Source organism: Accipiter gentilis, chromosome 23 (assembly GCF_929443795.1).
Source record: "Accipiter gentilis chromosome 23, bAccGen1.1, whole genome shotgun sequence".
NCBI lineage: Eukaryota > Metazoa > Chordata > Aves > Accipitriformes > Accipitridae > Astur > Astur gentilis.
Genome location: NC_064902.1, coordinates 2,318,047 through 2,343,357, shown reverse-complemented (window position 1 = coordinate 2,343,357; position 25,311 = coordinate 2,318,047). Strand labels below are relative to the sequence as shown.

General features: G+C 41.9%; 2 protein-coding genes across 11 annotated transcripts in view; one reads left to right on the top strand and one right to left on the bottom strand.

Annotated features, from left to right (window-relative positions):
* EFCC1 (EF-hand and coiled-coil domain containing 1) overlaps positions 1-20,002 on the bottom strand; it is a 54,330-nt gene extending 34,328 nt beyond the window's left edge. For both annotated transcript variants that reach the window (XM_049826648.1, XM_049826650.1), the window contains exons 1-2: positions 19,224-20,002; positions 17,393-17,799 (exon numbers count right to left, since the gene is read on the bottom strand). In XM_049826648.1, the coding sequence (XP_049682605.1) occupies positions 17,393-17,799; positions 19,224-19,931 (1,115 nt within the window). In that variant the 5' untranslated portion in view covers positions 19,932-20,002. The remainder of the gene's footprint in view (positions 1-17,392; positions 17,800-19,223) is intronic.
* CFAP92 (cilia and flagella associated protein 92 (putative)) overlaps positions 1-25,311 on the top strand; it is a 130,479-nt gene that overhangs the window by 68,134 nt on the left and 37,034 nt on the right. For 6 of the 9 annotated variants that reach the window (XM_049826639.1, XM_049826640.1, XM_049826644.1 and 3 more), the window contains exon 1: positions 18,323-18,755. The exons of 2 other annotated variants lie outside the window; for them this stretch is intronic. In XM_049826639.1, the coding sequence (XP_049682596.1) occupies positions 18,561-18,755 (195 nt within the window). In that variant the 5' untranslated portion in view covers positions 18,323-18,560. Of the gene's footprint in view, positions 1-18,322; positions 18,756-20,134; positions 25,202-25,311 lie in introns of those variants that run through there. One more of the 9 variants, XM_049826646.1, reaches the window with a different exon arrangement.

Here is a 25,311-nt window from a genome sequence, read left to right as displayed (position 1 = left end):
AAGAAATCCCATTTACTGTTTCTGAGCTCTGTCTATTGCAATGGTCTCACTGAATTGGAAAGACTGAATCTGAGCAGACAAAGTTTTGCTTGCAGAATAGCCTTTTTTTCCAAGGGTGGGATTAGTTGACAGGTTTCTATGATGAAAATTGGATTTTGAACTATAGTTATGGTGCTGCCCTGTTCAGTGCTGCTCTTGTTATTGACTTCTCACATCACTACATTATTATAGAACACATAAGCTGAAAAATCTTAAGATATTTGTGAGATGTCAGTGTTTACAAAACTAATGAATTCTCCTTGTAGAATAGAATGGTTCAGTTGGAAAGGACCTACAGCAATTGTCTAGTCCAAGTGTAACTCTTCTAAATTATTGTTCGCTGTTTAAATTGTCTGCATTTGCCATTCATTATGGAGTTCTCTATAATTCATAGCATGCAGTCTTTTCCAAGACTTACAATGACATGACTAGACTTCAAATGAGATTTTTCTTCATAATCTAAAGAGGTAATTTCATCATGCTCCTTTATTACATACACATTTATCTGGAACTAAAAAATTCAGGATACGGCCTGTATTTTATATCTTCGGTTCTGGCAAGTATGCAGTAACCTCTATAATAATAGATTTCTGAAATAACAAACATTAATGTCAGAGTTAAAAATATACATAAGTCCTTGGCCACATTTGCACAGAACAATGTAGTTAAGATCTATTACACAAAGTTACTTTCTCATCTTACCATTTAAAACAGAATAGTTATTGTTCTGGTGACATGAATTATTACAATGGTTGAAATAACTCTAATAGTACAGCTTGAGTGGCCACAGTATATTTATTAATAAAAGCCTACTGCTATGGGAGCAGCGGTACCATTTAAAATCAAATTATTTGTATTCCTAAGCAATGCTGTTGGTCTGTTTGGAAGGACTGCTTCGCTGATGAATATTAAGTGAATAGTGCACATGGTCTAAATGTGTGCCATGTATTTAGTAATGTATTTCATGTAATCTACTTAAGCTTTGTGTTTTACAGGGCAGCTATCTCAGTCTGATTCTTTTCCATTTGTATAGTCAGGCTATTCTTATACTTTGGCAGAGGTTTTCATGGAAGAGAGGATTCCCCATTAATACATTTTAGAACCTCTACATTCCTTTTTTTTCAATGAGATAGAATGTTGTATTACTGTCTCAGGACTACCTGGACTAGAAATGAGAAAAATCCCTCTTTCCAGGGTTATAGAACACCATTTTCTCCCCATGACAGCTCCAACAGACTGTGAGAAACCAAGTCAGACATGCATTTATGGGCAGATAATAGGCGAGGCACTTGCATATGCATGGTGAATGTAAGGTATCACACAGCCCTCTAAATTATTGAACAGAATCTTTAATATTGCAATATATATGCACTTATCCAGCAACTTGGAGTGAAGTGAGAAAATGTGAACAGAGAAATACCAACATATGTCCACGACAGACAGCTGCAAACAGCATGAAGGCCAAATAAATGTTAAGGTTAAAGTACGTATTTTATATCTGATAAACATATAGCATTTTGAAATGCTCTGCGTGCCCCCAGATCTTAGCCTCTGTGATAACCACTGGGCCAACACTCTTACAAATGATCTTTTTCAATTATGTAAGAAAATATTTGCTGTGCCAGCATGTCAGAAACTCTAAACCCAGCTTTTCAGATTAAATTTTGCTGTAGGCATGGATGGATAAAAAGGATCTTTGCAATATTGGTATGGCTGTCTCCTACACAAAAACTGATATCTACATTGAATAGTATGTGTTGGTTTCCAGCTCAGCAGGGAACTTCTGTGATTTGAATGGAAATGAATTAAGTAATCTGAGACTGGACAATAGGCATCCATCAAGCAGAGTCTAGAATGTGAAAGCATAACCTAAAGGCAGGGACTTGTGCAGGGTTTTGTCACACTAGATTTTGGTTGGACTCTTCAGCTATCTAATCCTGTATCCTACTCGTTACGTCCCACAAGGAGATGCTTATGCGGAGTGTGCAAGAAATCCTGTGATAGGTTGTTAACAGGGGAAAGTTTCCTCTAAAGCTTGGAGTCAGTTTGGCGCTCACACTGAAATAAAGGGTTCAGATATTTTTCCAAAATTCTAGCTAATATTTGTCACGCTAACTTGGGAATTCTTCTTTCCAGAGTAAGAGTTGATCCATTTTAAATCCTGATAATATCCAGGTATCAGTGATATTTTATAGCAACAGTACTTCACCACCTTTCACTTAGATGCACAAAGAATTAAACAGTATTTGTAAGCTTGTAGTTCATCTTTTCCTGTCTTAAAGGTACTTGTAGAATCATTAACTAACGTGGGTAATAGCTGCCTACTTCTGTGGTCATTATAATCTTAACTTTTTAGATAGGGAAACTGATGTGGAGGAAGGATGTCCACGATTCTTCCAAAGCTACTGTCTTCAGTCTGAGTCAGGGCTCAGCTTAGAGCATGGGTCCTCTTAAACTGCAGGGGTGTGAGGTAAGCTTGATCCTGAGAGGAAGAACCTATGGTTCTTGCAAATGAAGACGGGTTATGTTACAGACACTCCTAAAATGAAACTACATTTTGTCATTTTATGTATATTAAAGTTCCAAGAGAATAGTTATACATACATTTCCTGATATTCACATACCTTATTGCATCCTTAGTCCTTCCCTGGCCTTTCACTGCGGTATGTGTGTAGAGCTGCTTGGCAACGCAGGTAGAGGTGTCATCTTTCTATTTTATACCTGTTCAGGGGTTTGTAGCTTGTTTTGGTTTGTTTTTAAAGCGGTGTTTTAGTTGCTTTCTTAATCCACGTAACCTTTCATCAAGCTAACCATCTTGCAGGAAGGTACTCCACAGCTTGCTTTACCTGCTGCGTAAGAACCACTTTTTTTTGTCTGCTTTGAACCTCCCTCCTGCTTTCATGTGATGAGTCATAGTCCTCCCATTGGAAGAGACTGAATGGTTCTTTCCTCTTCATCTGCTGATCTCGATGAAAATTTTATAGCCCTTTTTTGCATCTTTCCTCAGCGTTCTCTTCTCCACATCTACAAATGGCTAAAATAGTTTCCCTGCCTTTTTTTCCACACTTGTTTCCTTTTCCGTGCCTTTTCCAGTTTTATTTTGGTTTAGGTGGAAGGATCATAATATCGTTTTTCTGATACAGGTGTTCTATTAATGTGCATAATTGTTTTCTTTGTATTGTTCTCTATTCCTTTCCTAATAAATGTTAGTATTATATTTGCTTTCCTCACTGCAGCTCAGCAACTGAACAGATACATTGCAAGTTATATAGCTCAAAGATATAATTCCTGAGCAGTTATAGTAAGCTCAGAGTCCACCACTGTGTGTGTTCTACTGAAGCTGGAACTGTTGTTTGGGGTTTGTTTTTTTTTTTTTTCCTCCAAAGTGCATCAGTTTTCACTAACATGGTAAATATCACCTGCCATCATCCGTTCACTCAGTATCCTAAGATTATTCTGTGATTCTTCACAGCTGATTCTGGTTTTTAACATCTTGGCTAATTAAGTAATTTTTTAATTTTTATTTTCATTATTATTTTCTTTAAAAATCAAATTATAATCACATTATTGTAGCTTTCTTTACCATGTGATATAAAGCATATTTCTCCAACTAAAATACAGACAAAACAGAGCATGTTTTCAGGTACTAACTAAGGCAGACCACCAATCATGGTTAGCATTAGGATAAAACTGAAGTTTCATATCCAGCTCCCCCTCAGTCAGTGGATATTCTGATCTGAATCCAAGCTTTGTGATTCAAATGCACTTTTAGTTGAGACATGAATTAAATTACTGAGGTGGAACTTTACTGCTTTTGATTCCAGAGATTAATTCAGACTCATCTCTGAACTATGGTATCTTCTGCAGTGTTTTTAATGAGATAGTAACATCTTGATATATCATGGTTTTTAATGTATGACAAGGTACCCTTTTTAAACACAAATTAATCTTTTAAAAATATAAAATCTGTAATGCATATCATCCACTAAGTACATTAACAATGCATGCAGTATGCATTTGTGTTTAATCAAGTGTGGAAAAAAAGCTCTTTAAACTTAAGGATGCACAATCTAAGCCACAAACTTTTTTTACACCTGTTTTATAGCACTCACCTCTGACCTGGCACTTTGTATATTATATTCTAGGCCAGATCATGGTTTCACAGTTTCATTTATAAAGTGATGGGAAAAATCTGGCATTTTCGTGAGCATGGTAGAGAAGCATACGTTCCTCGGGTCCTGAGAGGATTTTTGTCTTTGAAAAGTTGCTTTAATTTAGAGCTTGGTTAAAACACAAAACAAACATTCAAAAGCACTGGTTTGCTTAACTTCACCAAAAATAATAAACACCTGAAAGTGAACTCAGGCCTCTGCACGTTGAATTGATGGATAATTCATAAGCCTGCTTTTAAAAACAATACACTACATGGTTTTCTTTCCATATTTCAACAGCTCTCCCAGTTCACATTCATCTCGCCTGTTGTGTGAGCTGTTATACCATTCTCCCTCCAGCACAGAACTTAATTAAAATTAGCCATTCTTGTTGCCAGTATTAAAACTTTATTTTGAACCAGTGCTCTGACCCTTTCTGAAGCCTGACTGATGATAGATCAGATCTTTGTTAGGCTGGTCATCCTACTAATCCTGTTCCCTTTGACCAAAGATAAATATCCACGCATTACAGTTCATTTTATGCATGCAGGAACCTTGCAGGCTGTGTTTACAGATGCAAAAGGAAGGGGGTCTCTCTTCCCACCATGGCTGTTCAAGCGCCAGCCTCTGTTGTAATGAAATCAAGGAAACCAACAGCTGAGTGTTGTCTGCTGCCTTCGGCTGGGCCCCCTTTTTACTGCTCTCAACAGCCTCTTGTTTTGTTTCGTACAGACTATGCGGTTTCATCATTCATTCTGACTGTTTGATTTAGGCTTCCATTCCCTGGGTCAAAAAAAGGCTGGCAAGGGAGGAAGGATGAAAGAAGGTGACATTTTGACAGCTCCTTTTTCACAGTAATGAGCAGAACTGCTCTTTCTTTCCCCGCTCCTGTTCACTGTGGCCTTTTCTTTCTTTATAGAGCCACATGAAGAGAAGAAATTGCCAGTTAGGCTCTGCCTTCCAGGGACTGACTAGATAAACTGGAGGGCTCAGGGTGTCTTTTGTGGTCTCTGTCTACGGAGTCATTGCTTTGTTTAGGGGTTATTTTCTGTTTGTTTCCTGTATATAATGACAGGTAAATGCAGATCAATAGAATTTAAGTTTCGACTTGAGTACATGAGGCAGCAAAGCATCAATTGCTTCCTGGTGACTTCTGTACTGTGCGTCGCACGTGTTCACGAAACAGAGCTCCGTTATTTTAGCGAGTCCACGGGAGCCTGCCACAGAAAAGCTCACTTGGCTTGGAATAGGAAGAAATAATTGCTACCTTTCCAGCATTAATAATCTTCTGTTCTAAAAAGAACATAGAGGTAATTTAGATTACAAGTAACCTGTATCCTAACTAGAAGAAAAGACTTGTTGGCTGCAAGACAGTGCTGTTTGCAGGGGCAGAGCATTAACTGAGAAGGCTGGAGAACTGCAATTTAAGTATAAATGACTTCTAGTACTTCACAACAAGTGCCAAGCCTTAGGGATTGACAGTTTCTCTGATTTATATGAAGTACAGGTCTAAACACCTCAAAACTCTCAGGATTTTAGATCCTTAATCATGATTATTTGATGTGAATTCAGAGCTTAGATCACTCATATACTGCATAGTATTTACCTACAAAGCTTTACATTTAGTTACTTTTAAAAATTTCCTATTTTAAAATGCATTTGAAGCATCATTCAGGAAGTCTAAATAATGATGAACAAAAAACCCCAAACCAAAGAGACCAATGCATGTAGGTAACAACAGGAAAGGGAGAAAAGTAGCAAGTGTAAGATTGACAGCACTAGAATAGACCCAGTATATAATTCTGCTGTATAAAGATTAATCATAACTTTTCTGAAAGATACCAAGATCCTGGCTACACTGAAAGGTCCTTCATTCAAAGTCAGTGCATTTACCCAGGAATATCCTGCCAGTGGTGGTAATATTTCACTGCCAGAAGACTTTGCTTTCTGTAAAACCAGTCACATCACAGCTGGGGCTCCAGCAGTCCAGAGATACAGTCTTTCTGACAATATAAGCTAAGAGCATTCTTATTTTTGGTTTCCTTATTCTTCTTCCTCTGCTGAAGGAACTGTCCCTGGGGACTGTGGACAGTACTGGAAATTAAGCAGAGCTATGTACGTTAAATAATGGAAACAAAGATCTTTCAGACTAAGGATCAGCATCTCTCCTAACTTTCGCTTATAGCAGTTCAAATGTTTTGGTTTGTTTTTTTTTTTTGTTTGGTTGAATTAGGAAGCTGAGGAAAAAATGTTTTTGCATCTAAGGAAACAGCTTCTTCAACATGAAATGAAATATTTCATTTGGGTTTCATTTCTTTTTTGTGTCTTAAAATGGTATTTTGAAATTTGATTTAGCTATACTGATTTAATGTCATTCAGATAGAAAAATGAAAACACTCCAGCAAGAAAACATCCAAATAAAAGACCACAGTTTTTCTGCTTTTCCTTTTATTTTTGTCTATGTGAATTCTTGCCTGATGTAACCTAAATATGCAAGTAGTTTAAACTGTTTCCAAACTGTATTTTTGGAGGATGAACTATTCAGCCCGAGTACTTTGCCTGGGTCTAAATTAAATCAGCGCAGTTGCTGTGAGTGGTCCATCTGTTTACCTCATTCATGCCAGACCTGTCAGGCCACCAAATTAAACCACTATAAACACCCCCCTTAATGTCTCTGCATTCTGCAGCAGAGAATATCTATGAGATCTGTGCTTTCAAGGGTATGCCTATGTCGTGCAGTGTAAAATCACTTGAATTAATTCCAAAGAGCTAGCGTTTGTGCTGTGCAGCTCTACAGCACTCAAGAGATGTGGTGTGCTCAGGATGTTGTGCTGATGCAGTCTACAGCTCCAGAGAGCTGGGAGTCAACACATTAATGCACCGCAAAATACAGGTGTACCCCCAGTTGCATATACACTGCTGGAAATTCACCTCTGGATATTTGCTGACACAGAAGTGGGTAGCATAACCTACTTTTCTGCGATTTTCATAAGCATTGGCTTGGCTTTGATTGCTCATATTTCTGTCTTGTGTAAATTTCTGCTAAGCAGAGTGCTACTTAGACCTACCAGCTACAGCAGTGTGAAAATACTATACTCAGAGCTCAGCTTAAACCTGACAATGTTCTGCTTTAAACCGGGCTGACCTCACCATATGCAGTTCCAGATACTTTTGTTATGTGAACTAACGCCAAGGACATGTGATGGGGTCAAGTACAGAGCATAAAGCAGAGCAGATGTGCTGTGAATACCAGATTTTTCAGTGTTATGATTAATGTGACATCACGAACCTTCCCTGAAACATTCTGCTGTGAAAAGAGACTCTTCACAAAACAAAGCACAGGGCCTGATTTTATTCTGTAGATTTACTGAAAGGTTTGGGGTCCTTCCACTGTAATCTGATTCTTAATACTTGGCACCTCTTTTCTTGAAAGGGATGATGTGTGATGTGATGACAATTAGCACTTGAAGCTCAGGCATCCCTCAGAGAATGCTTTTTTCCACAAACAAGGAGGGACTGCAACACACAATCACAACTTCTACACCTTATTTTTGAACTGGTCTTAAAAACAACGCTGTGAAGGCTGAAGTTACTTGTTATACAAAAGTAAATTTCTGAAGATGCGTCATGCTCAAAACTTACGTTTGACATTTATTGTCCAACCATTTTTTTTCATAAAGTACACTCCTGTGTGAAATGACACTGGTGAACAGATACAGTCAGCTTCCTGTGATACTGATCAAGCTTGATTCCAAGCTTTACATTTTCAGTCTTCGAAGGTAAGCTGCAGATTTGTGAACCTTTAGGGACACATATATCTATTCATTTTTACTAGAATTTGTCAGATTTTCAGATGGGCATTATGAAAAGCTATAAAAATGTATAAAAATTCCTTTTTTTCATAGATAAAGAATGATCTGTATAAATAACAACTAAAGCCAGCCTCTCGATATATCTTACAATTTTCAGGTTGCTTGACTTGAGGACACAGATAAGTTCCACATCTGGAATTGTAAAAATATTGCTTCTCTGCAACGGACTAAAGCAAATACTTTGACCAGCTCATCCTCCTGCCCTCCTTCTTCGCCCCTCAAAATCTCAGTCTGAGTTTCTAGTTTGGGATTATCCCAGAACATGAAGCTTTAAATCGGATGCATTTAATCAAAGTTCTCCTTATAGTGCTGAGCATTCTTTTCTAGCTTTTTTTCTAGTTTGAGGGCAGCATTTTTCTTAGGTTGTGACTGCAATTTTTCTTAGGTTGTTTCAATTGGTACAGTTCTGAATAGTTGAGATTCAGATTGCCAGGCAAATCCAGCAAATATAGGAAAATATGCTGAGTATCACAAAGACAATACCCTAAGCCAAGCACTAGAGAGGCAAATATCAGTCTGGATTTTAATCATTCTGCTAAGCAGGCAGACGAGATGCTGATACAGTTGAAAAAATGTACTGGAGAATGAAGGGAAAAGTACAGTAAACGTGGCCAGTGACTCAACAGGAATTCTGACTACTGTGAGAAGACAGATAAACAGAACAAACTCCAGCAAATATTTGCAGAACTGCTAAATAACTGGCTCATGTCATTGAAAACACAGAAATTGTCTATATTTTATTTCCTAAGATAAGTGACATTTCTTAGCTCATCCCCCAACCTGCTTAGAGTCTAGGCACTTTTAGATAGAGATTGACTATCTACCTTTATGTAAGTATCCCTGGCAGTGTCCTAAGTAACATGATGGTATTTAAAATAAATTGATCTTGCCTGTGCTATCTTAAGGATGGGGTTTAAGAACTTAGTTTGCCTGTGGGTTTGCATTATGGCAAGTTCCCAGTGAAGTCATGGAGTCAACTAATTTTACTTTCTAGATATTTTCCCAGGTCTCCAGATAATTTAGTATTTATATTACATAGAGGAGCTTTCTGAGAATTTAAGTGAATGATGAAATAGAATGGTTGCCTGTGCTTCTATTAAAAGGCTAGATTAATTTCTTCTTTGGATGGCTAACTCCAATAGACATCTGGTTGAAGAAAGCTGCTGAAACAGAACATACTTCTTGCAAATCAAAGGACAGGTTTGAGTGGGCTGGTCCCTCTAGCATTTCCAGATTTCATGATTCCATGCTTTTTTCTGGTGCATGTATTAAAGGCTTTTTGTTGAGTTTGTTTTTTAAGCATAACATACACAAATTTCCCTTGAACTGTTCTAGAGTGACTTCACTCATCTTGTCAGATCATGTCCCTTTTGGGATGCATTCAAGAGGTAAGGCCTCCTCCCCTGCAGATCATCAATCCTTCCATATTCTGAGAGCAGACTATTTTAGCAGAACAAATTAGTTTAATGTGTTTGAAAACTTGGGTTGTCAGCATATACCTTACAAACTACCTTGCCTATTTTGTGTCCTGAAGGGAAGTGGGATGAGCAAAGAGTAAACAATCGCTTCTTACTGCTTTAGTAGAACTCCTCCTCTCCTCATTTTCATGAAGTGATTTTTCAAGTTTCAGGAAGAAAAGAAAAAATAAAATTTCTTCCCTTTTTATTCCTCCAGCAGAATAAAAAGCTTCAAAGAATGCAGAGTTCTCTGCTCATGCCTGAGTGTAGATGATCAGCAGTGTTTGATTTTTCAAAGCAACTTATGTGAATTGACAGCAAAAATGACATGCGCTAAACCCACTTGAGATATGGTTGGTTGATCTGTTTTAATTTTATCTCTGGAGGGGCTCAGTGGAGTTGTCGAGTACTTTATACTAAATGTGTGTTTAAGTGCCTGACTGAAGCACTTGTCAATACTCTGGTCCTCTCGGGATCTCACCCCTGGTGTTTTTACTTCAGATTTTTGTTAATATCTTTGACATCCAGGGAGGTAAACATAGAAGCCCCAAGTTTAAGCTACTGGTTACACTTTGAGGTTATATATTACTACTTTGTCTTACAAAACTGACCAGAAGTAGATTTTTAGAATACTCCTGGCTCTTCAAAGCATCTATTAGGGAGGTTTGGCAAACTTCCATTCAGTAGAAGATTTATTGCCCAGTTATGTTCTCATTACTCCTATAAGCAAAGGAATGCTGCTAACAAATTCAACAGGTCTGATGACACGAGTCTATGAGCAGAGCGCAGCACAGCAGGACCTGCTCATACAGAGACCTTGAAGTGAGGTGGGGAAAACTGGAGCGTTCTGGCAAGCATCCTTTCCTGCAGGTGCTCTTTTGCATAGAAGTGGCTACAAACTTGTCAGGTTTGCTTAAGAAACAACTGAGAGGCTGAGCGCCCGACTGTGTAGGCAACGCGTAACGGTCCTCCTGGCTCCCCAGTGGGGTTGGTAATGAGCTGTAATACTTTGTGGCAGGAGGCTACAAATTCTTGGCTTACAGATGCGTTTTTCTTGGTAATAAATAATTGTTCTTTTTATGCAGCTCTCCTACACTGATGTTAGCTGGCTTCTAGGTCAAGAGAGATGCACAGATCCCAGTCTTGTCAAGCTGATAACTCCGTTCCCAGAATAACCCCAATGCATCAAGTTTGCTGTGCTCGTTATCTGCACGCAGTGGGATCTGAAGTGTCACGATCTGTCAGATGGATGGTATCAAGGTTAATGCAATTCTAAGGTCTATAAATTGAGCACGACAGCAGTACACGGCAGTGATGCCCCATCGCTGGCGAGTAGGCCCACCAGGCAGAAAGTACCTAGGAAGCCTTTATGGCAGAAAGCAACACACTGCTAATATTTGATACAGAAAGGTGCTGTACAGGAGCTCACCCAAGTAATCCAGAGGGTTGCAGCTGAGGGCTATTTATGAGCTAGGACCATCTCTGATTTTGGTCCTTGCAATGACAGTGAGAAAGTAACTTAGTTCTGGGAGGCTTGCTTTCAAAGTGGCGTAGCCTCTGATAGGGAGTCCAGTCTTATGAAACTATTTGAAAGGGGTGGGAAGAAGGTTTTTTCGTTAATTTAAAGTTATCTTTGTGTATGAAATTAATTTTTTATTTTTGCTGACATAAGACAAGATAAATAACATGTTGCATCACCTAGAAAATTTGGGCAGTAAAAGGTGTTCATTTTCTTGGGGAATGACTACAAAGCTAGAGAGGTGCGATGCAGCCAGATGGAGGGAGGTGCACGGCTGTCACCGTGGGGGACCACCAGGCCGCTGGCTGAATTTCCAGGCACTAATTCAAGGGAGAGTGGCTGCAGAAATGCTGACTGCACACCTTCTGGGGAAAAAATAATCTCTCTGGTATAGGAAGGGTTAGCATGATTCAAATTATGCACAGAAGGGCATGAGGAGACAGCTTTAAAAGGTAGCGGCCTGTGTCACGTACTGTGTGTGAGATGACAAAACTAACTCCTTTGGCTTGGACAATCTTTTTGTTACTGCTGACTACGGCAGGGCTTGCAGTACGCTCTAATCTCTCTGTCCCCAGGAAAGTACGTGTAATGGGGGCTGCTAAGTGACAGCTACAGTGGGTTCAACAAACGGTGTTTCCACAGAGCTGTGGGAGGAAGCCTGGGACACGGCAAAAGCACGTCCACCCCAGTGAATGGGCAGTGTCCTTATGTGTGGCACTGCTATTGTGCTCACAGCGATTTACTCCCAGCACAGCAAATAAGGCAAGTCAGATGAAAAGGAGGATTTAGTGAGGAACCAGGGGAAGCCTCCCAAGAATAAACACTGTGTAACTAAGAGCCCAGCGCTGAAAAAGGCCAGAGAACTGGCTACACTTCCAATGTCAGAATTAGCATACAAGTACAAGCTTCCTTGTGGATAAATGCACTTGCATTAATTTGAATGGATTTGAAGCAAAGGTTTTGCTATTATTATGGGAAGCAAGTAGTATTAACGTTAAAAAGAACTGAAAGACTCTTCTCGCATTTGCAATAAAACTAACCTTTCTATAGAAAGAGATGCTATACGTTTTCTTCGATGTCAAGTTAATGTATTTAAATTGCTCTGTACAGTTCTCTCTACCATATATAACAATACCTTACATTATCTCTTTGTGTGAAATAAAAATGTTCCTTTTGAAGTGTTTCAAATGACTAGTAATCTGAGTTGCTTGCTTAGTATGACTAAAGACACGCAAGTAGTCTAATGGGAACATTCACTTGCTACTGTTAACTCCTTGAAAAACTGTGGGGTTTTTTGGCAGACTTCTATGTAATATAAATTCTTACAGTCTTAAGTAGAAAAAAAATACCAGGTACAAACAGAATTATAAAATAAAATGAGATTACATCAGTTCATCTAGAACAATCTGTTTGAGTGCTCTTACAGATGAGGCTCTGCAAAGTAAGATTTTATTTCACTCTCCATGAGCTCAGTTCCCTGACTGTCATCGTTCTTACTGACTGCCATCAGTCACTGCTCCCTGCCTGTTCTTGCTCTTGTCCAAGGATATACTTATCGTCTGTGGCTCTATCCAGTCTTTTCTGTAGTCCAGCACATATATACCCACAGTCTCCAATCAAATTTTGTGCCATCTAAAAGAAATGGCCAAGATGCACTTCACCTTACAACCAGCAAGTAGTTGGTATTGATGACAGTAGTCAAGCAGAAAGTTGTCCAGATTTTCTTTATTTAATGTTTTAATTTTTTTAAATAGAAGAACAGTTCTAGAATGCCTAACTATGAAACATGCATTATCATTCAGATTGGAAATAACCTATTATATACACCTTCTTTTGTGGATTAGTGTTTCCTTCCTAGGGTTTTTCTTTCTTCACTTAACAGAGCTGATTCTGTATCAGTTAGGAATACTTTCATATTCCTCTCCTGTTCTTGGATTACTGATTTGGATCTGTTTGGTCCATCTTGTCATATTTTACACAGTAAATGATAACCTAAGAAATTATGGAAAAGATCAGGATGCTGTCTCCTAAAAGAAAAAACTGAACCACTTCCAATATAGGATAACTGAAAGCATAAGTTTTTGGAAAAATGAACACTGGTGAATTTATGAAAGAAATAAATGGAGGAAATTATGCTAGAGGCCTCCATCTTCATATTTATAAGAGAATATGAGGGGATGAAACAAGCCTTTCTGCATTCCATGTAAAAAGGATTCCTACTCATTAACACGTATAAATGCTGATGGATAATTAAGTAATTTGGAAGACAAACCATGCATATGGGAAGCATTTTTGCTATTTTATGACCCCTTCCACTGACCTATGTAATTACTGTGCTGCTGGCTAACACAGCAACATAAAACCTCTGTGAACATCTCCATTATGAAGTCTATTTCAATTCTAAATGACCTTTCTTTTTGTTTGTTACACTGGGATCAAAAAAAGCTTGTTAAATTCTGTTGTACCCTCCAATGCTATTAAAGAGAAAAAGAATCTGTGAACATTATTAAGTAATCAATTTCTAAGCCACCTACAATGTAGTATAGAGAACAGAGCCAATTTATATTTGGCAAGAACAATTCATGTCAAACCAATTTCCTTTTCTGACAGGGAAAATGGCTGAATGGCTAAAAAGAAGCAGTAGATGTGACATTTTTATTGTAGTAACATTTTTATATGTGGCATTCTTATAAACAACACTTATAAATCATAGGACTATATTAGAATCCATGGATGGTGTCACCTTGAGCTGGAGCAAAACTTACTGAAAAAAAAAAAGGAGTTTAGGGAATAGCTTTTAATGATTGGCCCTCAGCTAAAGAGAGTATATCAAGTAGAGGTCACCAGAATCTGTCTGGGGACCTAGCCAGTATCTTCATCTAAGCCTCGAACTTCTGAAAGAGAAACTACAAATGCCCTATTGACATCAAGCTGGGGGGAATGACAGCAGTTTGGAGATGACTCCCAAAATCATCTTGAGAAACTGGAAGAGTAGTCAAAAAAATGGAAAAGGTGAGCTTAGTAATAACAAATGAAAACTCCTATACCTGGGAAAATGAAATCAAGTGCACCCATACAAAATGAGAATAAATTTCTGGGCAGCACTGTATAAAAAATGGGACTTGCATAACTTCCTAAACTCTTCCATATATTGACATTGTGAATTATGCATTTTTTATATAATACCAATGATAAACATACACTTTCTTGTGATGTCTTTTTCTTCTGAATCGAATTTAACTCATGCTTTTCAGTAAGAAATTTCTTGAAATTTACTGTTAAAGCATCTGAGCTGACTCATTAAATTGACAGGGATTAAAAAATTTCTAATGCTGGAGAAAGAGGACAAAAGCCTGACACATGCACCCAGTGTAGGAAGAATACGATGTGCCCCTCAAGATAAGAAGTATCTATAAACTCTTTGGTCAACTAGGTTGCCTTAGGAATCTAATAACATGACAGGGACATTTCAAATCCTGATACAGAAATCTATGTACTCAGAAAAAGTTCATGTTTAAGTCATACAAACTTCGGTTAGCAAACATTTACCACAGATGTTGATAGCAATGTTTTGCATTAACTTTGCAGCAATTGGAGTCTATGGGCAGAAAAGGCAATGGCAATTAAGTACCCCAATTTAGGAAAACATTTAATCACTTGCAGGTACTTAAACACTTTCCTGAATAGGTGCAAGCTATGCTGCTTCCTGAATTAGGGTTTATAATTTAAGGTCATTGTTGTGATTCCAGGTCTGAATGATAGCAAGTTGGTATAAGATGAAGGTGTAGAAGTGGCAATTAGATGCCTAAAGAGCTTTGAAAATCTGAACCTAAAAGAAGAAATAATTTTCTTTACTTTATAAATATGAAAGTATAAATAGGAGCAGCATGTAAAGCTCATAGACCAGTCTCATTCTTGAAGATGATCCTTTCTGGAAGAAACTGGACTTTAGCTGGAGTAAAATAGCAGCATACCAAGCCACTTAACATGAATTCTCAGGAGACATATCTGCAGTCTTAAAATGCTTTCTCCAGTATACTCAAATCCCCATCCACTTCTCTCCACTGCTACCTTGCAGCATTAGTTCTTGCCAAACCTAGATCCCGCTTACATGTCCACAAACTTCTCGTGGTACTTGGAAATGGAGAAAACTGCTCACTTAGATACATACTGACTTGAATAACATTACAGGTAACACGCTTGCCAATTGGCAGTCTGAGAAATCTGCAGGATATAGCAGCTGTCCCTCCGTCTCTATGCTTTGGCCAACTCATCAGCTTCCCCTCAAAATGCACTCCTAGCACTCCACCCAAACTAAGACCATGGGTTTTGGACTTCTGCACCACAGAAGGCGATTCTCTATGAGCAGGAGTTTCTGCCACCTGTAGCACAAGTGTAAGCACATAAAGTGAGCGGGACAAGCTATGATGCCAATGGCTGCATAGGGTAGAGATAGCCCTGCTGGTGTTAAACTCTTCCATCACAGTAACACAGCTCTGCACTGCTTAACTTACCTATTCTCTGCCAGTTTGGGCATCTCTGTGCCACACTGTGGAATATGCAGAACAATGGCATTCCATATACTGCAGAACTGTGGAATACGACCACAGGCATGCAAGTCACAATCATCATTAAGCGGCTCTGCTGTTAAACTGTTTCTGCCAAGAGCTGTGTTACAGGGACAGGGAAGTAGAAGTCCTTCATGGCTAATGTAGAGTCAAGACCCATTAAAGGACCTTGCATGTGGAAGCTGGCCTGGTCCTGTGCTGAGTGTGTCGTGGGGCTAAAAAAAGGGTGTAGTTTCCCAACAGTCAGTCTAGCACCATTCCTGAGCTTTACACTCACTTTAAATTAGCATACAATTTTAAAATAAATATTACGGATGAAGATTATCTTAGAAAGAACATATAATTTCCATTTTTAAACTCACACTATTTGTTTTGATGTAACCCATAAAAGTTCTTGCTCTGCGAGGCCTAGTTGACATTTCTTATTGTCTTTAACTAGTTCATCTCTATGTGTTTAAAGGTGATTTTTTATCCATCATACTTTGAAAAAGCAATTCTGCAGGACAACTCATCTTAAGTCTTTGGTGCTCGTGCCAGGGAGAACTTGATAAACTAGACAAGTAGCGTGATCTCTCTTAGCACTAAGAGTTGTACCGTTCATCCAGATATCCCTGTAAATGAATGATAGTCATCTTTGACATTATGTGCCCTCACAGTGTGTTTAAAATCCTATAGATGTTTAAATAAAAGCTTTTATCTTCTGCAACCACACAGCTATTAACGTATACAATGCTTACAGAAAGACACTGGATAAAATGATTATTTTTAGTACTTCCTCACTTCATAAAACAATACAATAGCTATGATGCTACAAATAACTCGCTACGAATTCTTCTTGAAAGCAAACAGAGGAAGTATAAGTTTAGGAAAAGACAAGGAGTTCAGAATAGACAATGTATTAAAATACTAGGTTTAGTACAGCTAGAAAAAAATAATAGCTTTACTTTGGGTCAGTAAAAATATAAACAAGATTTTATTCCATAGGTCAATCTGAAACTCGGGCAGAAATGCCTAGCACTTAATAACCATCAATGAGTCCAAGATTTGTCTGAGATAAAAAGCATTGCCGTGAACTGTTAAATTTGTGACCAACTTTCTGACTTTTGGAAACATATTTATTTACGCTATTACAAAAGCAGGTTTTAGTTGGATGATGTACGTTTTATTTGAGACTCCCACTATATTATTGTGTAGTTTTAGGAAAGTGTTTTAACTTTTCTCTGCTGGAGTATTACAGATTCTGTCAGTGAAGAAGCAATAAAGTCACAGCAGAGTTTAAAACTGCTGGCCAGAAGTTTGCCTTGTGTGTTTTTCTCCAATTCGTATGACGAGTTGAAGAGCTTTCATAAGAAATGGAGTGTCAGCCATCCGATTACAGCTGGCTTTGTACGTGTCACCTAACTAGCAGGAAATGACTAAACTGGTATTAGCTAATTAAGGTGAAAAAAGAAGTGTGTTGGAAATGGATTCTGAAGGACTGTCAGCATTTTCTTTTGAAGCTTTCTTGAAGAGTTACTACGTTGAGTCCTACTGCTGTGTGTTTGAGGAGTAACTTCAGCTCTCTGTAGATCAGCATCCTTATTTTAGCCTACCTTCCACTGAACGCACCCAATTCTGTTATGGCTGCCTACCAAGTAAATTGGTAAGTAGCATCTAATTTTCCTCTGGTTATATTTTAGAAGATGTATCTGGAGACATTTAATAAGCTACAATGAGTGATTTTCAAGCTAACTTGTCTTCCAATACTGTGATTTTTATAGGCGTTTTTTGATAGACTCAAACTTACCTATAGTGCTGCAGTTCCGATTCTAGCTGCTGAACGTATATTTGCAGATGTGGCACTTCGTTAGCTTTCACTTCTAGCTCCTTCACTTTGCTAAGACTGTTAAGGACGGCACGTCTTGCCTCTTCAACCTTCTTCCTCATTTCTGCTTGTTCCCTCTTCAGGTTACGGTTGCAGTCTTCCAGATTGACGAGAGCTTCCTGAGAACTCTTCAGCTGTCTTTCCAACTCTTGATTGAATCTAATTGCTTCTTCAATTTGGCCATCCCTGGAGCTCCGGATGAGTTCCACTTCCTTCAGGACACTTTGAAGGCACTTGGTCTGGGAGTGGTTCTGCATTAATGGTCTCTTACTCCCTATAAAACAGGTTCCCTCTTCCTTATGGTTAGCATGGCTTTTCCGAAGTCCTACCTAAAATGAAGAGGAGCAGAAAGCAGGGAGAAATCAATGTGTTTTAAAGCAGCTGACATTTTAATCAAGACTGAAAATGGCTGGATTGTGTTTTGTTGGTTTACCTTTTGTTGTTCCTAATAACATATAGTTGATCAGCAACTAATAAGCTACTTACCTTTGTGAAATACAGATACAAACAATCAGCTCTGGAAAGTAGTTTTTAAATACATCTCTATAAATTTAATTTTAAAACTACTCACTAAAGTGGAAAATTAGGTTATTGCACAACCTAAAGCTATTTCTGTATAGCTTTAACATCATTACTATAGTCTGTCCTCCTCACAAGGCAAGTAGCGTTCTGAAAAAAAATATTTCTAGTTATGTTTTTTAAGTTGTGTTCAGTAGAACAGAACAGAGAGCAGCCGGCGGTGTTCTGGAGCTCTCACCTTTGTCCTTCTTCCGATTCTTTCTGGGGCCTTTGACTGGTGACTTTGTGTTTGCTTCTGACTTCCCTTCACTTTTCAAATGAAAATGGTAAAAGTGGCTTTCACCTGCCGTGCCGGAGGCTGCGAAGACGGGCAGCCAGCTAATGCCAAACGGAAGTGTCGTGCACAGAGCCTCCGGAGTTCTGTGCGTGTTGCGTTAGTGTTGCATCCAACGCGAGCAGACCCGCCAGAACAGCCGGTGAACTCAGCCCTTCAGTGCTTTGCCTGTTCTACGCTATTTCATGCCGGAGTGATTTAACTGCTGTTAAGTATGTACGTGTTTCACTTGAGCCAATGCGGCAGAAACAGAAACCAGCCCCAGAATTAATGGGGCTCTGCAGAGGAGCCAGAGACTATTCATCAGCCTGTTGCAGAACTGGCTCCAACTCCGAACTCTCACGACCACGCTCTGAAGAAAACACACTGCTAATGTTTCAGAGGCAAAGCTCTCGGGCATTTACCACTCGGTCGTTGCATGTGCTCATGCAGGTAAGAATCCAAACGTCCTTTCTCGCTTTGGAAAAAAACCCCGCAGCGGTGCCCGACTGGTATCTATCTGGCTGACGGGATGCGCAATAGAAAAAGCAGCACTATACGCTTCGGTTTGTTGAACTGATGCCTCCTACGATTTTAGCAGGGTGCTTTTCCGCGCATCCCTTAGATGCGCTGGTGAAAATACACCGCGTCCCCTCCAAGACTCGCACGTAACCCAACCCTGCCGAGAAGTTAACGCCGAAGCTGAAGGCGCGACCCGGCTCTGCGCCACCGCGCTGCCGCTACGGGCCGCTCTGGGGGCGGAGGGGCCACCGACACGGCATCTCCGAGAGCAGCGTCTCACACGCGAACCCAGGGCAGCGGGGAGCCTCGGAAGAGCGGCCGGGAGCCGAGGGGCGATGCCGCCGGCCGGGCCGGGCCGGGCCGGGCCGCGCCGCGCAGTCTCTCCGCTCGCTCACTCACCTGCAGCGCCAGGCAGCGGGCGTCGCTGCTCTGCAGGGCGGCCCGCATGTCCTCCACCAGCTCCCGCAGGCTGCCGTTCTCCTCCTCCAGCTTGGCGATGCGGTCCTCGGCCCGCTCCAGCGCCACGATCTCCTCGTAGCACTCCCGCGAGCAGGGCCCCGCCGCCCGCCGCTCCGCCGCCGGCCCCCCGCCGCCGCCGCCGGGCCGCCCCGCCGCGCCGGGTCCGGCCGGCTCCCGGCGGCGGCGGCGGCGGGGGCTGCGCAGGCGGATCTGGGTCTCGATGTGCTCGCTCTCCCGGCCCAGCGGCAGGCGCGGCACGGCGCGGCGCGGCGCGCTGCCCGCCTTGGTGCTGAAGTAGCCGCAGAGGCGGGCGTGGAACTGGCGGAAGGTGAGCTCGGCGGAGAGGCCGTCCCACAGCCCCGCGCACTCCTCGGGGTCGGCCTCGGCCTCGGCCTCGGCCGCCGCCGCCTCCTCCAGCCCCAGCACCTGGCACAGCGTCCGGAAATCCTCGCCGGGGATCCTGCCCGCCCCGGCGCAGTCCAGGTGGTGGAAGATCTCCTGCAGGTACTGGTCCAGGCCGGTGGCCAGGACGACGATCTCGTTCTCCACGCCGCGGTCCAGCCCGTAGTGGTAGGCCAGGGCGCTCACCAGCCACTGCGTCCGCCGGGCCGGCCGCCCGTACGGGTCCCAGCCCTCAGGCGGCTCCATCGCGCCCGCCGCGCCGGCCGCGCTCCCCGACCATCCTGCCCCCGGGGGCGGCCGCCCCGCCTCGCCTCGCCTCGCCTCGCCTCGCCTCGCCTGGGCTGGGCTGGGCTGGGCTGGGCCGGCAGCCCGCCCCGCTCGGCGCCTGCCCCCGGGGCGGGGTCCCGCCGGCTGGCCCCGCAGGCTCCGCTGACCCCGGTGGCGGGGTGTCGCTCTCCACCCCCCGCCGCCGCCGACGGGGACCGCTGCGTGCGGCCCGCGGGGTTCCCCGGGGCAAAGCGGGCAGGTGCCCCCCCCCCCCACTCCGTTTGCCCGTCAGGAAAAGGGTTTCCGGCCGAGCCGGAGCTCGGAGTTGGTTTCCAACTCCTTAACTAGTTTCTTTCTGGTTCCTTTTTTAACGCGAGCAGAACGACAGCGTCGCAGAATCCAGTTTAACAAGTAAGGCTTGCGAATGAGCGAGTAGTCCCACTGAATTAACAAAAGAAACGCCCTTAAAAGTTGATCATCTTCCTGCTCGCCCAGGCTTTTTCACTTCTGTCGATGCGCTGTCTTTGTGGTATCGGTATGTATTTTTTAAGTTGTCTGTAACAGAGACGAACACGCGTTAAACTGGTTCCAATGAGGGAGCTTTCCAAAGCTGTGCTTCTTGTTGCTTTTGGCTATGGAGTAGGACCTGCGTTGTTGAGCGCAGCTACAGCCGGGGAGCAACACGAGCAGGGCTGCTCCACTGGCAGGGACGCACCACGAGCCGGAGGTGACCGTGGCACCAGCCGTGCCCAAGGTCTGAATAGGTTGGCAAAGTTGGGGTGGTGGTAACGGGCTCCATTGACAGCCCCAGACAAGGCAAGGCGGTGAACGAGGTCTGGGGTCCGTCCAAGAAGTCCCATCGAGAGCAGCAGCAGATAGGGCCTCTAGAGACAGGGCTGGTGGAAAGACTACAGTGCAGGTCCAAGGTCCATCCAGCAGACCGGGCAAGGACCAGAGATAGGTACACCTACAGCATCCCTCAGGGAAGGAGAGGGGGCTCAGCGCTGGGTGCTCTTGGGCAGGGGGTCGGGGTCCCACCTTAGATTGTTCAGGGCAGGTGAGGTCTGCCGGTGTGCGCTCAGGGCCCAGAAGCTGCTTTTACTTCCCACAGTTGCAAGGGAATGTCAACTGACTTGGTGTGCTGTGCGTCATCAAGAAAAAGCATCTTTTGGAAGGCTGTTGACCTTCCTCTTCACTAAAAATCCGATTTCTGATTGTTTCTATGGTAGGCAGGCAACATACAAGGCTGGCTGGCTGAAGATCTGTTTTCGGTTTTTATGTTACAAGACATGGGTTCCCGTGGTTCCTGTGGTTCGATGCTCCACAGGATCAGCCTTCCTGCTCTCAAGGGCTGAGTTTTATCTACCAGGAAACTTCAGTGTATTTATTATCTGAAACAGTACTGCGTTTTGTAATTGTGCAGTCATTAGGAATCTCCTGTCCGGCTCATGGACTTACTTCAGGGTGGTTTGGGGTTAAAGAGCTTTCTCCCGTTTTCCTCTCGTTTGAAGTGATACATAAATTGTAACTTCTATTTTTGATTGACTTGGGGAGTGACTGGATGAACTAGATGCATGTATACTCCTTATTCCCTCTCATAGCCACATATACCTATGAAACTTGAGCTTTTCTTAGTCTGGTAATATAATTAATGCAAGAAATTGACTTAGGGTCAAAATGTCCCTGCAATGCAGCACCAGGGAGAGACAGGAAAGACAAAAACATAAACCTTGAATGTTTTTAGCAGATACTATGCAAATCCACATCCATTATCCACACACATCAAACCGACTGACCCCAAATACCAACTAAAGCATCAAGGCCCTAGGGTTAGACAGTGCAACAATCCAAACTTGTTTTCGTCTAGCTAGTTTCAATTGTAAAAATATTTATCAAGTGGAAATAAGTGATTTAAAGGCTGCCAGAAGCTTTACCAGGCTATAAACCTGTCAGCGTAAATTGTACTTTAGCACCTATGGTTTCCAGTTGGGTTTCTTGGTGATGTCTGTTGGCCAGAAGAGAGGCATCGCTAACGGCGCTGGGGAGCATTTGGGCCTCTCTTGAATTCCTCATTGCCCATCTGCTGGGCTTCCGGTTTGAAAGAGCAAAGGACATAAACGGCATGACAAATCTTTGGCTTTCTGTGTTATCACTGTAACAGGGAAATGAGAATGTCAGAACGATGTCAATTCACATTCACCAAAGTTTCATCTCTGAAAGAAAGCAGATACTTGGTACCAACAAAATACCCCAAACCTTTGGCTGTTGAGTTTTGTTTGATTTTCCAGGAAAAGCTCCGACTGCTAGGCAGTTAGGTTTTGCATCACGTTTTCTTCAAAAACAACCACCTGATCCAAGACTTTTAACCACTAGACAACTGAGAAAATAGTTGGACCAGAGAAAACTTAAGTGTCGCTTCAGCCGCTCTGTGACAAGGGGGTTGCGTTTGGTAGAGGTAAACTTTCCTTTTGCTGCCTGCTTTTCTTTAAACTAAACCATGAATTGCCCTACACTTAACCTTTTTTACAGCGCCGTCCTTCTGATATCAGACGTACAGAAAAAGCTGTCACAGTGTAATTACAATGACTCTTGTGTTTACTCCCAACTATAGCAAGACTAAGATTTTACTCCTGACCCAGAGAAGGTTTGCCTGTTCCTTGACTTATTCTCTAAACCTGCTCAAAGACGTGGCAGCATTTTATTAAGTATTCAAGGACTTTTTCTTTACTAAGTTGTTCCCAGTTCCGATAGTGCACTCCAGCATGAAAGTATCTTGAAGGAGTTCCAACTGTAGAAAGACCTGCTGGGAAAGCAGGATCTGAATGGAATGGCTCTTTCTCCAGGGTTGTGGTAATAGTTGGAAATTAAAGTATATTAAAATTCTGCTTTTGAAATTACTTAACTGGACACTTTGTTTTAAGAGGTTAAAAGGTGCCGCAATCAGACTTAAGCTTGTTTGCCAACATCATTGATGGAATAATGTTTTAGATTGTATGAGGCAGCCGTGGGATTGGTTAAGACATGTAAACTACATTTATAAAAAAAAATGGCTTGAGTTTAAGTTAACTATAGTTGTATTTTATTTCACGGTTCATATGCGTTGCAGGACTGAGGATCAGCATGGTTTGTGTTTGTGTCAGACGTTCCAGGATATCAGTAGCCTGGTCTCATTTGTGTGGCAGGTTGTTGTTCAGTACGCAGAGCCAGCCAGAACTGCAGGACTGTGGAAGATGCTCATCTTGCCAGAAAGATTACTTCATTACAGTAAAAAAAAAACCCACGTTATTCCTTCCAGACTTTGTACTGTCAAGGAGAAAAGTGAAAATGTAGTGCTAAGTACCTAAAATTTGTTTTCCAAACCCTTTCCAACAAGGTCATACTGTGATATTATCGAGCCTTTTAAAACTGTTGTTTCTGAAACAGTTGCTTTCACAAGGAACTTCAGAGATGAGTTAAAATCATATTAGCGGTGCAGTGTTGTTCTTGGCATGTTCTTGAAGTTGCTTGCAATTCCAAAAATGTTGGGTGTTGTCTTTTTGTTTGTTAGGTCCAGCATATTGGAACAGCTCTGTGTATACAGTAGGGCAAAGAAAGAAAAATGTAATTGAACGTCCGTATCTGTCGTGTAGTTCTGCTCCTGCCTGCGGTGTGTTTTCGTTTAATACATACACAGACAAGATTTTAGATGTGTGCATCTAGTGAGTGTGTAGGTAATTCTGATAAACTGTGCAAAAGGCTGTAAAGATGTTCTATATGTTTAGTGACATGAAGAGCATATTGGGTGGCTACAGGAAAGAGTTTCAGTAACTAATATAGAGAACCTTAGTAAGCTTCTGAATGTAAAGAAAATGTCTATGTTAAAAATGGGCAAGAACTGGTGTCTGGAGCCTCTCTTGGTGTGGAGTTGATGGGAAAGCACTGGGGTTAATGAAAGACCTTACCTAACTACAACTTGGTTTTTATCCTGAGTGATATTACTAATTAGATTGTGGTCTTTCTCTTGGCATAAACTATTTAAAGCGAAGAAACGATTTGTTAAGTAGTCTGCAGAGGAAACAGCTGCAGCTCTCTGAATAACCAGGTGTTGTATTTGACATTTCTTAGTTATTCAGCATCTGGAACAGTTTTAAGGCTCTTCTCCTGTAATTAGAAAAGAGAAATCTACTGCTTTCGACTTTATTTAGTGGTGCTCATGGGGTAAATGTTTCTTTTTTATGAACAAATCTTGGAGTAAATTGAGGGGGAAAATTGGAAATTCGCGATAGGATAAGTGAGACCAGAATTTGCCTTGTAGTGCTTCAGTCAATATTACTCCTGGCTTTCTGTTTCTCTAGCTGATAAGTTTGCCAGAGTTCCTGTGCAGGCTGTAAGGAGCCGATACGATCTGAGCCTCTGCTACAAGGTTTTGACTCCTGTTAAGAGTGTGCATCTAAATTACTTCAGAAAAGTATTTTCTTTCTAAAACATTGGCACCATCTTAATTTCTGCTGTAAATTGGACTGTAGATTCTCAGGATAAATGTGTATGTTTTAGCTTTAGCCTTTTTAGAGCACCACTTCTGGATATTCCTAAATACCAGAGATCGCCAAGTCTGTGTGTACAGGTGAGGGAATGGAGGTACAGTGACTGTAAGGAGCAGATGCAAGGAGGGGATGGAAGCTTCAGCCTTGGTATTGGGACCCATTTTGTGTCCGTCTGGCCATTCCCATGACATCTAGAACCTGAAATCCCTGGAAAATCAGAATCGGTTTCCTTACAGCTAAGTCGGACATCTTAGTGTACGGTCCCCCAAAACGGCATGCTGGACAAAGCGCTGCATAGAGTTAGATGACACAAAGAACGTGGGTGTCCCCTACTCCTTTGTTATTCCGAGGTTTTATGCACTTTGCTGAGGATTCACAGCCCTGAGCCTTTGCCTGAGAGGAGCTGTGAGTATGCGCTTCTGGCCTGATGGCTCAGGTTCTGCCAGCAAGCATGGGTCTACGTCCTGTTCGCTCCTCGCCGAGACTCTTCATGCACTTTCAATAAACCATCATAGATCTTAAGACTCTCTTCCGACTGAGCTCAGCAAATCTTGAACTCCTTTCACAGTGGTACAGTTTCAGCAGGAAGAGCGGAAAATGTCCCTGTGCTCTGCCTAACGTACAGCCCTGATGGTCGGCTAGGTCCCACTCCCGGCAGTCAGAAGATGCAGGTGCAGCAAGGCCTCAGGGAAGGGAAGAAGTAGACGTGGGTCTCCTGCCTGCAAGGTAAGTTTGCAGGCTGTGGAACTGGTTGTCCTGAGGAAGGTGTGACACACTGTCTGCAGCCTTTTATATCCTCAAGGCTGTGTTTAAAACCGAAGCGTTGCAGTTTGGAT